Source organism: Oncorhynchus clarkii, chromosome 5 (genome assembly GCF_045791955.1).
Source record: "Oncorhynchus clarkii lewisi isolate Uvic-CL-2024 chromosome 5, UVic_Ocla_1.0, whole genome shotgun sequence".
Taxonomy (NCBI): Eukaryota; Metazoa; Chordata; class Actinopteri; order Salmoniformes; family Salmonidae; genus Oncorhynchus; species Oncorhynchus clarkii.
In genome coordinates, this window is record NC_092151.1 from 96962879 (window position 1) to 96980549 (window position 17671).

The 17671-nt window shown below is 43.8% G+C and overlaps 1 protein-coding gene across 1 annotated transcript in view; it reads right to left on the reverse strand.

Annotated features, from left to right (window-relative positions):
• LOC139410298 (oculocutaneous albinism II) overlaps window positions 1-17671 on the reverse strand; it is a 193483-nt gene that overhangs the window by 175157 nt on the left and 655 nt on the right. Inside the window, exon 2 of the mRNA XM_071155788.1 lies at window positions 10837-11124. Coding sequence (XP_071011889.1) covers window positions 10837-11093 — 257 coding nt within the window. The 5' untranslated portion in view covers window positions 11094-11124. The remainder of the gene's footprint in view (window positions 1-10836; window positions 11125-17671) is intronic.

A 17671-nucleotide genomic window follows, 5' to 3' on the forward strand; every position in this document is an offset into this window, starting at 1 on the left:
AGCTGTAGGTAATTCTGAATTCTGAAATTCTGAACCATTTCTCAACGGAGCGATTCACTGGTACTTTCTGTTTGAGCTTCTGCTTGTAAACAGGACGCAGGAGAACGGAGTAATGATTTGATTTTCCGAATGGCGGACTAAGGCAGGGCCTTGTACGCTTGCTTTGTGGGTAGAGTAACAGTGGTCTAGGACTTTATCTTCCCTAGTGGCGAAGGAGACGTGTTGATGGAAGTTGGGCGTCACGTCTTAACGACGCGGTATTCAAATCGCCAGCGACAAGGCAGCCTCCAGATGTAAGGGTTCCTTTTTGTTTATAGCGTTTTACAGTTGGTTAAGTGCCTGCTTGTTATATTACTTGTCCTCAGGTTAAATGTATACAACAGTCATGTTAACAGCTCTACGAGAGGTAGAAGGGTCGGCACTTTCCCATCAGTTATTCCAAGATGGGTGAACAATGGGTCGAGAGGTGCCCGGTTTTTCTATCGCCTTCATCTCGGCATGAATCTCGCCTTAATCCACTTGGATATTCCAATAATTGGGTTGGAATTAAAGAAAAAGCAGATGAGTCGAAGTTGAAGTCGGAATTGGGGTAAATAACTGACAAACTGATGTTCAAAAGTTATTGTCGGTTTATCTTCTTATGGGCAGGTGGAACGGTAGCGTCCCACCTCAACAACATCTGGTGAAATTGCAGAGCGCAAAATAATTCAAAATACAGAAATACTCATAATACTTTCAATAAACATTCATAAAACATACAAGTGTTTAAACATCGGTTTAAAGATTTACTTCTTGTTAATCCAGCCGCTGCGTCAGATTTCAAAAAGGCTTTACGGCGAAAGCATACCATGCGATTATCTGAGGACAGCGCCCCGCTTGCAAAAGCATACAAACATTTTCCAGTCAAGTCGAGGAGTCACGAAAGTCAGAAATAGCGATAAAATGAATCACTTACCTTTGATGATCTTCATATGGTTGCACTCACAAGACTCCATGTTGCACAATAAATGTTACTTTTGTTCGATAAAGTCCCTCTTTATATCCTAAAAACTTGCGCGTTTTGTTCAGTAATCCACTGGTTCAAAGGCGGTCACAACAGGCAGACAAATAGATCCAAATAGTACCGGTAAAGTTCGTCGAAACATGTCAAACAACGTTTTTTATTAATTCTCAGGTTGTCTATTGTCTTTATAATCGATAATATTTCAACTGGACAATAGCGTATTCAATACAAATGAAAAAGAACGAAGGGCGCGCTCCCGGTCGTGCGTGCAAAAAGCTCTGGTTCATTCGACCGACCACTCAGAAAATGTTGTCATTCTTACTCATCTTTCAGAATAAAAGCCTGAAACAATGTCTAAAGACTGTTGACATCTAGTGGAAGCCATAGGAACTGCAATCTAGGTCCCATCCATGTATATGGTGGATAGACTTTCAATGGAAAAGCACTCAATTCAAAAGAAAGCCACTTCCTGGATGGATTTTCCTCAGGTTCTCACCTGCCATCTCAGTTCAGTCATACTCACATACATTATTTTAACAGTTTAGGAAACTGTGGAGTGTTTCCTATCCAAATCTACCAATTATATGCATATCCTAGCTTCTGGGCCTGAGTAACAGGCAGTTTACATTGGGCACCTCATTCATTCAAAATACTGCCCCCTAGAGAGGTTATAAAAATGATAGCGGATACATTTTGTGAAAATAAAGTAAAAACAAACACCAAAATAATCGCAAAATAGCAAAGTTGGTTCGGAGCAAAAAGGTGACCGTTGCCATCAGAGGGTTGGAAAGAGGTCAAGGTGTAGGGTAGTTCTGTGTAAGTGGGACCAGTGGACTGAGTGAATGAGAAGTGGATGTCATCAACCTTGTTTTTAAAGTGGTAGACAAAGTCATCCCCAGAGAGAGAGGAGGGAGGAGGTGGATGACTAAGGAGTGAGGAGAAAGTGGCAGAGTTTCCTAGGGTTAGAGGCAGAAGCTTGAAATTACATTTAAAGTGTTAGAAAGTGGCTTTCGCAGCTGAGACAAGAAGAAAATGTATAGAGAAGGGAGTGAGAGGATCATAGATCCTCCGAAAACTTTTGTTTTTCTCTAATTCTCTCTCAGCTGCCCACAGCCCTGTTCTGTAAACTTGCAATGGGTCACTCAGCCACATAGCAGGAGGGGAGGGCCAAGCCAGCTGGGAGGAAAGGGGGGGAGTGAGAGTCATAGGATGTGGAAAGGGAGGAGAGTAGGGTCGACGAGGCAGAATCAAGAGACAGACGGGAGAAGGATTTATCAGAAAAGAGAGATTATAGGATAGAAGAGAGTATTGGGAAAGAGAGAGTGAAGATTGCGAGGGCGCATGATTGTCTGGGTAGGGGCTGGCTGAGTGGTTAGGGTTGGAGGAAAGGAAGACAGACAAGGGAACAAAGTAGTGATCAGAGGCCTGGAGGGGGGTTATAGTGAGATTAGCAGGAGAACAGAGACCTGGAGGGGGTTACAGTGAGATTAGTAGGAGAACAGAGACCTGGAGGGGGGGGGGGTGTCACAGTGAGATTAGTAGGAGAACAGAGACTTGGAGGGGGTCACAGTGAGATTAGTAGGAGAACAGAGACCTGGAGGGGGGGTTATAGTGAGATTAGTAGGAGAACAGAGACCTGGAGGGGGTCACAGTGAGATTAGTAGGAGAACAGAGACCCTGAGGGGAGAGGGGTGAGGGGAGAGGGAAAGAAACAGTTAATCTAGAACAGGGGTTCTCTCCCCCCAGACCCCACCCCCCCACATCTATTTCTATGAGCACACCGACTGTTCATCACACCAACTCTTCATCACACCAATTGTTCACACCGCTCTTGTTCACCTCCGTTGCCACGTCTAATGTGTATTCATGTGATATTTGAGTGACTAAAACATTACTACAAAATCTATGGGCTAAAAAAACATGTTATCTGACATGGACTGGTTGATCTGGACATTTCTGACAAGTTATAAATATCTCTCTGAGGTCTGAAATGACAAGAGGAACTGATGATCCACTACCCAATATAGAACTGATAAAGTACTACCTAATATAGAACTGATGATCCACTACCCAATATAGAACTGATGATGTACTACCCAATATAGAACTGATGATGCACTACCCAATATAGAACTGATGATCCACTACCCAATATAGAACTGATGATGTACTACCCAATATAGAACTGATGATGTACTACCCAATATAGAACTGATGATGTACCACCCAATATAGAACTGATGATGTACTACCCAATATAGAACTGATGATCCACTACCCAATATAGAACTGATGATGTACTACCCAATATAGAACTGATAAAGTACTACCCAATATAGAACTGATGATCCACTACCCAATATAGAACTGATGATGTACTACCCAATATAGAACTGATGATGTACTACCCAATATAGAACTGATGATGTACCACCCAATATAGAACTGATGATGTACTACCCAATATAGAACTGATGATGTACTACCCAATATAGAACTGATGATGTACTACCCAATATAGAACTGATGATGTACTACCCAATATAGAACTGATGATGCACTACCCAATATAGAACTGATGATGTATTACCCAATATAGAACTGATGATGTACTACCCAATATAGAACTGATGATGTACTACCCAATATAGAACTGATGATGTACCACCCAATATAGAACTGATGATGTACTACCCAATATAGAACTGATGATGCACTACCCAATATAGAACTGATGATGTACCACCCAATATAGAAATGATGATGTACCACCCAAGGCAGTGCCCCACAGTTTAGGAACCAATGGTCTAGAAGTCAGATAACTGACCTAAAGTTTAAAGAAAACAGTTACAAGAATTAGTAAGGTACATTTAAAAAGTTACTGCACAATTGCCTCTCATAGGATCTATAGGGCTCTGGTCTATAGTAGTGCACTATATAGGGAATAGGGCTCTGGTCTATAGTAGTGTACTATATAGTGAATAGGGCTCTGGTCTATAGTAGTACCACTATATAGGGAATAGGGCTCTGGTCTATAGTAGTACCACTATATAGGGAATAGGGCTCTGGTCTATAGTAGTACCACTATATAGGGAATAGGGCTCTGGTCTATAGTAGTACCACTATATAGGGAATAGGGCTCTGGTCTATAGTAGTACCACTATATAGGGAATAGGGCTCTGGTCTATAGTAGTACCACTATATAGGGAATAGGGCTCTGGTCTATAGTAGTGCACTATATAGGGAATAGGGCTCTGGTCTATAGTAGTGTACTATATAGGGAATAGGGCTCTGGTCTATAGTAGTACCACTATATAGGGAATAGGGCTCTGGTCTATAGTAGTACCACTATATAGGGAATAGGGCTCTGGTCTATAGTAGTGCACTATATAGGGAATAGGGCTCTGGTCTATAGTAGTGTACTATATAGGGAATAGGGCTCTGGTCTATAGTAGTGCACTATATAGGGAATAGGGCTCTGGTCTAAAGTAGTACCACTATATAGGGAATAGGGCTCTGGTCTATAGTAGTGTACTATATAGGGAATAGGGCTCTGGTCTATAGTAGTGCACTATATAGGGAATAGGGCTCTGGTCTATAGTAGTACCACTATATAGGGAATAGGGCTCTGGTCTATAGTAGTGCACTATATAGGGAATAGGGCTCTGGTCTATAGTAGTGTACTATATAGGGAATAGGGCTCTGGTCTATAGTAGTGCACTATATAGGGAATAGGGCTCTGGTCTAAAGTAGTACCACTATATAGGGAATAGGGCCCTGGTCTAAAGTAGTGTACTATATAGGGAATAGGGCTCTGGTCTATAGTAGTACCACTATATAGGGAATAGGGCTCTGGTCTATAGTAGTACCACTATATAGGGAATAGGGCTCTGGTCTATAGTAGTACCACTATATAGGGAATAGGGCTCTGGTCTATAGTAGTGCACTATATAGGGAATAGGGCTCTGGTCTATAGTAGTGTACTATATAGGGAATAGGGCTCTGGTCTATAGTAGTGCACTATATAGGGAATAGGGCTCTGGTCTAAAGTAGTACCACTATATAGGGAATAGGGCTCTGGTCTATAGTAGTGTACTATATAGGGAATAGGGCTCTGGTCTATAGTAGTGTACTATATAGGGAATAGGGCTCTGGTCTATAGTAGTACCACTATATAGGGAATAGGGCTCTGGTCTATAGTAGTGCACTATATAGGGAATAGGGCTCTGGTCTATAGTAGTGTACTATATAGGGAATAGGGCTCTGGTCTATAGTAGTGCACTATATAGGGAATAGGGCTCTGGTCTAAAGTAGTACCACTATATAGGGAATAGGGCTCTGGTCTATAGTAGTGCACTATATAGGGAATAGGGCTCTGGTCTATAGTAGTGTACTATATAGGGAATAGGCTCTGGTCTAAAGTAGTTTACTATAAACGGAATAGTGAGCCATTCGGAATGTAAACACCGCCACACTCAGAGATCAAACATCTCCTGACACATTTCATCATGTGCAGGTCTGCCTTTGCCTGGCTCTGTCGTCAAACCTAAATTCCAGAGTTAAATCCCAATAATGTGAAAACAACCACAGGCTGGAGATTAGCCCCCCCCCCCCCCCCTCCCCTTTCTCCGGCACCCCTCCCCCGCCAAAACGCACTCTCCCTTTCTCTCTCTCTCTGAATACTGTGAATACCTACAGTCTTTTCTCCATCAGTTTACATAGAGCTCACACTAGGAATCTCTGATTTGATGATTCAACAAGTGTAATGTGAGTTCTACTATTCTGACTAGAAATTTGAGAGACAAGAACTTGAATCTAGGTTTCCCTGGAGACATAATAACAAGTGATCCATAACCCCACAGGGTGGAGGGGGGACCTGTATCAGGGATCCATAACAGGTTGGAGGGGGGACCTGTATCAGGGATCCATAACAGGGTGGAGGGGGACCTTTATCAGGGATCCATAACAGGGGGGAGGGGGACCTGTGTCAGGGATCCATAACAGGGTGGAGGGGACCTGTATCAGGGATCCATAACAGGGTGGAGGGGGACCTGTATCAGGGATCCATAACAGGGTGGAGGGGGGACCTGTATCAGGGATCCATAACAGGGTGGAGGGGGGACCTGTATCAGGGATCCATAACAGGGGGGAGGGGGGACCTGTATCAGGGATCCATAACCCCACAGCACAGGGGGAGGGGGACCTGTATCAGGGATCCATAACAGGGTGGAGGGGGGACCTAATCTCCACCACATTGACCAAAAACGTTATTGGATTATGTGGGTAATGTGCCAAATTTTTTGAAGGTATTACAGAGTGCTTGATTACAAAATCCCCATCATTACACACTTCTCCTCCCCATCATTACACACACCTCCTCCCCATCATTACACCCCTCCTCCCCATCATTACACACACCTCCTCCCCATCATTACACACATCTCCTCCCCATCATTACACACATCTCCTCCCCATCATTACACACATCTCCTCCCCATCATTACACACCTCCTCCCCATCATTACACACACCTCCTCCCCATCATTACACACATCTCCTCCCCATCATTACACACCTCCTCCCATCATTACACACCTCCTCCCCATCGTTACACACACCTCCTCCCCATCATTACACACCTCCTCCCCATCGTTACACACACCTCTCCCCCATCATTACACACACCTCCTCCTCATCATTACACACACCTCCTCCCCATCATTACACACACCTCCTCCCCATCATTACACACACCTCCTCCCCATCATTACACACACCTCCTGAGTATTCTCCCTTTATTTAGCCCTCAGTAGCCTCAGTCTTCAGGCAGTAGTGGTGTTGTTTACATTCAAGATGCTGCTCCGGTTGTGATCATCTTCATGTTTCTTATTATTTAACTCACCTTCTGCACCTGCTTCCTGACTCCCTGTGTATACATTACAGATACACAGGTGTCCTGTCCTGTCTATCAGGTGTCCTGTCCTGTCTATCAGGTGTCCTGTGCTGTCTATCAGGTGCCCTGTGCTGTCTATCAGGTGTCCTGTCCTGTTTATCAGGTGTCCTGTGCTGTCTATCAGGTGTCCTGTCTATCAGGTGTCCTGTCTATCAGGTGTCCTGTCTATCAGGTGTCCTGCCTATCAGGTGTCCTGTCCTGTCTATCAGGTGTCCTGTCTATCAGGTGTCCTGTGCTGTCTATCAGGTGTCCTGTCTATCAGGTGTCCTGTCCTGTCTATCAGGTGTCCTGTCCTGTCTATCAGGTGTCCTGTCCTGTCTATCAGGTGTCCTGTCCTGTCTATCAGGTTTCCTGTCCTGTCTATCAGGTGTCCTGTGCTGTCTATCAGGTGCCCTGTGCTGTCTATCAGGTGTCCTGTCCTGTTTATCAGGTGTCCTGTGCTGTCTATCAGGTGTCCTGTCTATCATGTGTCCTGTGCTGTCTATCAGGTGTCCTGTCCTGTCTATCAGGTGTCCTGTCCTGTCTATCAGGTGTCCTGTCCATCAGGTGTCCTGTCCTGTCTATCAGGTGTCCTGTCCTTTGTGGACAGAGGTGAGCTGGCTGCTCTCTCTCACCTGGCCAGTTCACAATCCCTCTGTTCTCCAATGTCCAGTGGGGGAGGGGAGCCTACTGACAGAGGCCTTCTCTGCCAGACAGATCACAGAGGTCTTCTCTGCCAGACAGATCACAGAGGTTGTCTCTGCCAGACAGATCACAGATCTAGTCTATGCCAGACAGATCACAGATCTAGACGCTGCCAGACAGATCACAGATCTCGTCTCTGCCAGACAGATCACAGATCTAGACTCTGCCAGACAGATCACAGATCTAGTCTCTGCCAGACAGATCACAGATCTAGTCTCTGCCAGACAGATCACAGATCTAGTCTCTGCCAGACAGATCACAGAGGTCGTCTCTGCCAGACAGATCACAGATCTAGTCTCTGCCAGACAGATCACAGATCCTGTCTCTGCCAGACAGATCACAGAGGTCATCTCTGCCAGACAGATCACAGATCTAGACTCTGCCAGACAGATCACAGATCCTGTCTCTGCCAGACAGATCACAGAGGTCATCTCTGCCAGACAGATCACAGATCTAGACTCTGCCAGACAGATCACAGATCTAGTCTCTGCCAGACAGATCACAGATGGATGACCATATGGAGCACCATTTCGTCCTAATGTTTATATATTTCTTAATTCCATTATTTTACTTTTAGATTTGTGAATTGTTAGATACTACTGCACTGTTGTAGCTAGGAACACACGGATTTCACTGCACCATCTGCTAAATATATGTATGTGACCAATACCACTCCCATTGTTTCACTAGCAGCGATGCTAATGCTGGCTGTGGGGTAAATAAAGAATACTAAGTCATATTTTTGGTAATTGTCTCTCAGGATCAACAGATCACTTTTTGTCAATAAAATTAAGTCTATTTTAAATGTTGGTGTACTGCCCCCTTTAAATGTATTTTTTGCCACAAAAATATGACAAATAAATCTCAAAACGAAATGATACTACTGCGCACAGACCGTGCACCTGCTCGGTCATGTAAACCCATTTCCTGAAGCTCCAGAAGAACAGTTCTTGTGCTGATGTTGCTTCCATGTAAGGCCAATCTACTGCCAATGTTTGTGGATGGAGATTGCATGGCTGTGTGTGCTCGATTTTATACACTTGTCAGCAACAGGTGTGGCCATCATTGCCGAATCCACTCATTTAAAGGCGTGTCCACATACACTATACTTACAAAGTATCTGATTGGACAGCAGCAGGCCTATAGGTGCACTACATAAAGTTGGTTGGATGCATTTGCAGTTAATTTTGTTTCAGATTATTTTGTAACCAATAGAAATGAACAGTAAATAATTGTATCATTTTGGAGTCACTTTTATTGTAAATAAAAATAGAACATGTTTCTTAAAACGTCTACATGAATGTGGATGCTATCACAATTTAAAGATAATCCTGAATGAATCGTGAAAAATGAGAATGTCACAGAGGAGGTGTGTGTAACGATGGGGAGGAGGTGTGTGTAATGATGGGGAGGAGGTGTGTGTAATGATGGGGAGGAGGTGTGTGTAATGATGGGGAGGAGGTGTGTAATGATGGGGAGGAGGTGTGTGTAATGATGGGGAGGAGCTGTGTGTGATGATGGGTAGGAGGTGTGTGTAATGATGGGGAGGAGGTGTGTGTAATGATGGGTAGGAGGTATGTGTAATGATGGGGAGGAGGTGTGTGTAATGATGGGGAGGAGGTGTGTAATGATGGGGAGGAGGTGTGTGTGATGATGGGGAGGAGGTGTGTGTAATGATGGGGAGGAGGTGTGTGTAATGATGGGGAGGAGGTGTGTAATGATGGGGAGGAGTGGTGTGTAATGATGGGGAGGAGCTGTGTGTGATGATGGGTAGGAGGTGTGTGTAATGATGGCGAGGAGGTGTGTGTAATGATGGGTAGGAGGTATGTGTAATGATGGGGAGGAGGTGTGTGTGATGATGGGGAGGAGGTGTGTGTAATGATGGGGAGGAGGTGTGTGTAATGATGGGGAGGAGGTGTGTGTGATGATGGGGAGGATACATTTAAACTCAGTTTTTCACAATTCCTTAACATTTAATCATAGTAAAAATTCCCTGTTTTAGATCAGTTAGGACCACTTTATTTTAAGAATGTGAAATGTCAGAATAATAGTAGAGAGAATTACTTATTTCAGTTTTTATTTCTTTCATAACATTCACGGTGGGTCAGAAGTTTACATACACTCAATTAGTATTTGGTAGCATTGCCTTTAAATTGTTTAACTTGGGTCAAATGTTTCGGGTAGCCTTCCACAAGCTTCCCACAGTAAGTTGGGTGAATTTTGGCCCATTCCTCCTGACAGAGCTGGTGTAACTGAGTCAGGTTTGTAGGCCTACTTGCGCGCACACGCTTTTTTAGTTCTGCCCACAAATTTTCTATGGGATTGAGGTCAGGGCTTTGTGATGGCACTCCAGTACCTTGACTTCGTTGTCCTTAAGCCATTTTGCCACAACTTTGTATGTAGGCTTGGGATCATCGTCCATTTGGAGCAGTGGCTTCCTCCTTGCTGAGCGGCCTTTCAGGTTATGTCGATATAGAACTCGTTTTACTGTGGATATAGATAATTTTGTACCTATTTCCTCCAGCATCTTCACAAGGTCCTTTGCTGTTGTTCTGGGATTGATTTGCACTTTTCGCACCAAAGTACGTTCATCTCTAGGAGACAGAACGCGTCTCCTTCCTGAGCGGTATGACGGCTGCGTGGTCCCATGGTGTTGATGCTTGTGTACTATTGTTTGTACAGATGAACGTGGTACCTTCAGGCATTTGGAAATTGCTCCCAAGGATGAACCAGACATTTTCCCATGATGTCAGGCAAAGAGGCACTGACTTTGAAGGTAAGCCTTGAAATACATCCACAGGTACACCTCCAATTGACTCAAATGATGTTAATTAGCCTATCAGAAGATTCTAAAGCCATGAAATAATTTTCTGGAATTTTCCAAAATGTTTAAAGGCACAGTCAACTTAGTGTATGTAAACTTCTGACCCACTGGAATTGTGATACAGTGAATTATAAGTGAAATAATCTGTTTGATAACAATTGTTGGAAAAATTACTTGTGTCATACACAAAGTAGATGTCCTAACCGACTTGCCAAAACTATAGTTTGTTCACAAGACATTTGTGGAGTGGTTGAAAAACAAGTTTTAATGACTCCAACCTAAGCGTATGTAAACTTCCGACTTCAACTGTACATGTAAAATGTAAATTAGCATGCCATTTTGGACACAGACTCCAGCTAAGGTTGTTCCCACCTGTCTTCCGCATGCATAACACAGTTCCCCGCGGATCTGGCGGAGGCCTGTTGTAGTTTCTGAGACTCTATCCTTCCTGAGAACCCCTCCAGCAGACGCAGACCTCCAAAGTTCCCCGCCACCTCACCGTAGCCCCCCGCCACCTCACCGTAGCCCCCTGCCACCGCCTCCGCTGTCCTCAGACTGGACCTTCCCTGGAGGCCAGGGGCTGCTGCTGGGGACTTCAGGTCCAGGTCGCTCTTATTTTCCAGATACATGTTGAGACTGGAGAGTAGTCCCACACAGGGTCTAGACAGAGAGAGAGAGAGATGGAGAGACAGAGACCAATACAAATAAATGGGATTTGTTAAGGCCACACTACAGATTAGGCGTATAATTTTTGTAAATGTTTTATTTATTTAACCAGGTAGGCCAGTTGAGAACACCTTTATTTAACCAGGTAGGCTAGTTGAGAACAAGTTCTCATTTACAACTGTGACCTGGCCAAGATAAAGCAAAGCAGTTCGACACAAACAACAACACAGAGTTACACATGGAATAAACAAACATACAGTCAATAATACAGTAGAAAAAAGAAAACAAAAAGTCTATATACAGTGAGCGCAAATGAGGTAAATTAAGGAAATAAATAGGCCATGGTGGTGAAGTAATTACAATATAGCAATTAAACACTGGAATGGTAGATCTGCAGAAGATGAATGTGCAGGTAGAGATACTGGGGTGCAAAGGAGCAAGATAAATAAATAAAACAGTATGGGGATGAGGTTGGTAGATAGATGGGCTGTTTACAGATGGGCTATGTACAGGTGCAGTGATCTGTGAGCTGCTCTGACAGCTGGTGCTTAAAGCTAGTGAGGGGGATGTGAGTCTCCAGCTTCAGAGATTTTTGCAATTTGTTCCAGTCATGGGCAGCAGAGAACTGGAAGGAAAGACGACCAAAGGAGGAATTGGCTTTTGGGGTTTCAACCTACCTGAAAAGTTGCATAACACGGGGGCTATTCGAAGCTAATGCAGAACGTCACAGGATGTTTTTGTGCTGGTCAAGGGCAGACATGTCTGGAGTGAACCAAGGGCTATATCTATTCCTAGTTCTATTTTTTTTGAATGGGGCGTGCTTATTTAAGATGGTGAGGAAAGCACTTTTAAAGAATAGCCAGGCATCATCTACTGACGGGATGAGGTCAATGTCATTCTAGGATACCCCGGCCAGGTCGATAAGAAAGGCCTGCTCAGAGAAATGTTTCAAATCAAAATAACAATACAGATTAGGCCTATAGGTCAAAACAACACTACAGATTAGGCCTATATGTTAAAAATACACTACAGATTAGGCCTATAGGTCAAACTACACAACAGATTAGGCCTATAGGTCAAAACAACACTACAGATCAGGCCTATATGTTAAAAATACACTATAGATTATTTATATAGGTTAAAGATAGACTACAGATTAGGCCTATAGGTCAAACTACACAACAGATTAGGCCCATAGGTCAAAACGACACTACAGATTAGGCCTATAGGTCAAACTACACAACAGATTAGGCCCATAGGTCAAAACGACACTACAGATTAGGCCTATAGGTCAAACTACACAACAGATTAGGCCTATAGGTCAAAACGACACTACAGATTAGGCCTATATGTCAAAACAACACTACAGATTAGGCCTATAGGTCAAAACGACACTACAGATTAGACCTATAGGTCAAAACGACACTACAGATTAGGCCTATAGGTAAGGCTACAGATTCAAACTGTAGGTTAAGGATACAGATTAGGCCAAAAGGCATTACAGTATTTGCTTTCCTTCTTTGGCCGTTGTCACTAGACTAGCGTTAAAACACACAGGGAGGCCTGCGTTAGACTAGAGTTAACAGAGAGAGAAGCCTGCCCTAGACTAGAGTTTACAGAGAGAGAGGCCTACCCTAGACTAGAGTTAAGAGAGAGGCCTGCCCTAGACTAGAGTTTACAGAGAGAGAGGCCTGCCCTAGACTAGAGTTTACAGAGAGAGAGGCCTACCCGAGACTAGAGTTAATAGAGAGGCCTGCCCTAGACTAGAATTAACAGAGAGAGGCCTGCCTGTGTGAGATTGCCAATGAAGTATTGTTAGAGAATTGTGGGCTGGCAGGTATAATGAGCCTGGAAATCTGACTGTGTGAGATCCCCAGGGGAATCATAAGCTGATCCATGTGGACTAGACATGGGCTGCCCCATCATGTGATCACAACAATCAGCTACTACCATTGTGTGTCAGCATGCACACTTGGTCCTCATTCAGAAACTCCGACCTCTAAGCCGAGGCCCCCTGAGGCAGAGAGAAGTCACGTCACATGACCCCCTGGCTGGCCCTCAGCCTCTAGTAATGTGACGTCCTTGTGGACACGCTACACTACCACATCTACTAGTACCACACCATACCACCACACCATACCACCACACCATACAGATCTACTAGTACCACACCATACTACCACACCATACCACCACACCATACAGATCTACTAGTACCACACCATACTACCACACCATACTACCACACCATACTACCACACCATACCACCACACCATACCACCACACCATACAGATCTACTATTACCACACCATACCTCCACACCATACAGATTTACTAGTACCACACCATACTACCACACCATACTACCACACCATACCACCACACCATACCACCACACCATACAGATCTACTAGTACCACAACATACCTCCACACCATACATATCCATTAGTACCACACCATACTACCACACCATACTACCACACCATACTACCACACCATACAGATCTACTGGTAACACACCATACCACCACACCATACAGATCTACTAGTACCACACCATACCTCCACACCATACAGATCTACTAGTACCACACCATACTACCACACCATACTACCACACCATACCACCACACCATACAGATCTACTAGTACCACACCATACCTCCACACCATACCACCACACCATACAGATCTACTAGTACCACACCATACTACCACACCATACCACCACACCATACAGATCTACTAGTACCATACCATACTACCACACCATACAGATCTATTAGTACCACACCATACAGATCTACTAGTACCACACCATACTACCACACCATACAGATCTACTGGTAACACACCATACTACCACACCATACAGATCTACTACTACCACACCATACTACCACACCATACAGATCTACTACTACCACACCATACTACCACACCATACTATCACACCATACTACCACCCCATACAAATCTACGACTACCACATCATACTACCACACCATACCACCACACCATACAGATATACTACTACCACACCATACTACCAACCCATACAGATATACAACTACCACACCATACAGATATACTACCACCACACCATACTACCACACCATATATATCTACTACTACCACACCATACTACCACACCATACCACCACACCATACAGATCTACTAGTACCACACCATACTACCACACCATACAGATCTACTACTACCACACCATACAGATCTAATACTACCACACCATCCTACCACACCATACAGATCTACTACTACCACACCATACCACCACACCATACTACCACACCATACAGATCTACTACTACCACACCATACTACCACCATACTACCACACCTTACAGATCTACTACTACCACACCATACAGATCTACTACTACCACACCATACCATACAGATCTACTAGTACCATACCATACTACCACACCATACATATTTACTACTACCACACCATACTACCACACCATACCACCACATCATACAGATCTACAACTACCACACCATACTACCACACCATACTACCACCCCATACAGATCTACAACTACCACACCATACTACCACACCATACAGATCTACTACTACCACACAATACTACCACACCATACAGATATACTACTACCACACCATACTACCACACCACACATATCTACTACTACCACACCATACAGATCTACTAGTACCACACCCTACTACCACACCATACAGATCTACTACTACCACACCATACTACCACACCATACAGATCTACTACTACCACACCATACTACCACACCTTACTACCACACCATACTACCACACCATACAGATCTACTACTACCACACCATACTACCACCATACTACCACACCTTACAGATCTACTACTACCACACCATACAGATCTACTACTACCACACCATACCATACAGATCTACTAGTACCACACCATACTACCACACCATACATATTTACTACTACCACACCATACTACCACCCCATACAGATCTACTACTACCACACCATACTACCACACCATACAGATCTACTACTACCACACCATTCTACCACACCATACTACCACACCATACAGATATACTACTACCACACCATTCTACCACACCATACAGATCTACTACTACCACACCAGACTACCACACCCTACTACCACACCATACAGATCTACTACTACCACACCATCCTACCACACCATACTACCACACCATACAGATCTACTACTACCATACCATACTACCACACCATACAGATATACTACTACCACACCCTACTACCACACCCTACTACCACACCATACAGATCTACTACTACCACACCATACTACCACACCCTACTACCACACCATACAGATCTACTACTACCACACCATACTACCACACCCTACTACCACACCATACAGATCTACTACTACCACACCATCCTACCACACCATACAGATATACTACTACCACACCCTACTACCACACCATACAGATCTACTACTACCACACCATACTACCACACCATACATATATACTACTACCACACCCTACTACCACACCCTACTACCACACCATACAGATCTACTACTACCACACGATCCTACCACACCATACAGATATACTACTACCACACCATACTACCACACCCTACTACCACACCATACAGATCTACTACTACCACACCATCCTACCACACCATACAGATATACAACTACCACACCATACTACCACACCATACAGATATACTACCACCACACCATACTACCACACCATATATATCTACTACTACCACACCATACTACCACACCATACCACCACACCATACAGATCTACTAGTACCACACCATACTACCACACCATACAGATCTACTACTACCACACCATACAGATCTAATACTACCACACCATCCTACCACACCATACAGATCTACTACTACCACACCATACCACCACACCATACTACCACACCATACAGATCTACTACTACCACACCATACTACCACCATACTACCACACCTTACAGATCTACTACTACCACACCATACAGATCTACTACTACCACACCATACCATACAGATCTACTAGTACCATAACATACTACCACACCATACATATTTACTACTACCACACCATACTACCACACCATACCACCACATCATACAGATCTACAACTACCACACCATACTACCACACCATACTACCACCCCATACAGATCTACTACTACCACACCATACTACCACACCATACAGATCTACTACTACCACACAATACTACCACACCATACAGATATACTACTACCACACCATACTACCACACCACACATATCTACTACTACCACACCATACAGATCTACTAGTACCACACCCTACTACCACACCATACAGATCTACTACTACCACACCATACTACCACACCATACAGATCTACTACTACCACACCATACTACCACACCATACTACCACACCATACAGATCTACTACTACCACACCATACTACCACCATACTACCACACCTTACAGATCTACTACTACCACACCATACAGATCTACTACTACCACACCATACCATACAGATCTACTAGTACCACACCATACTACCACACCATACATATTTACTACTACCACACCATACTACCACCCCATACAGATCTACTACTACCACACCATACTACCACACCATACAGATCTACTACTACCACACCATTCTACCACACCATACTACCACACCATACAGATATACTACTACCACACCATTCTACCACACCATACTACCACACCATACAGATCTACTACTACCACACCATACTACCACACCCTACTACCACACCATACAGATCTACTACTACCACACCATCCTACCACACCATACTACCACACCATACAGATCTACTACTACCATACCATACTACCACACCATACAGATATACTACTACCACACCCTACTACCACACCCTACTACCACACCATACAGATCTACTACTACCACACCATCCTACCACACCATACAGATATACTACTACCACACCATACTACCACACCCTACTACCACACCATACAGATCTACTACTACCACACCATCCTACTACACCATACAGATATACTACTACCACACCATACTACCACACCATACTACCACACCCTACTACCACACCCTACTACCACACCATACTACCACACCCTACTACCACACCCTACTACCACACCATACAGATCTACTACTACCACACCATATAGGTGTTTGTTTGTATCTGGGCATTAGCTTAGCTAAACTGTTCCTGGTGCCTGTGGTTAAGACCATTCAGAAATCAACCAGCCTAGCAATGATCACAAACTGTCTAGCAATTAAATTTTATTAAATTAAAATAGAAAATCAGTTGCGGAGACAGTGGATTAATCAACCATACAGATATACTACTACCACATTAATCAACCATACAGATATACTACTACCACATTAATCAATCATACAGATATACTACTACCACATTAATCAACCATACAGATATACTACTACCACATTAATCAACCATACAGAATG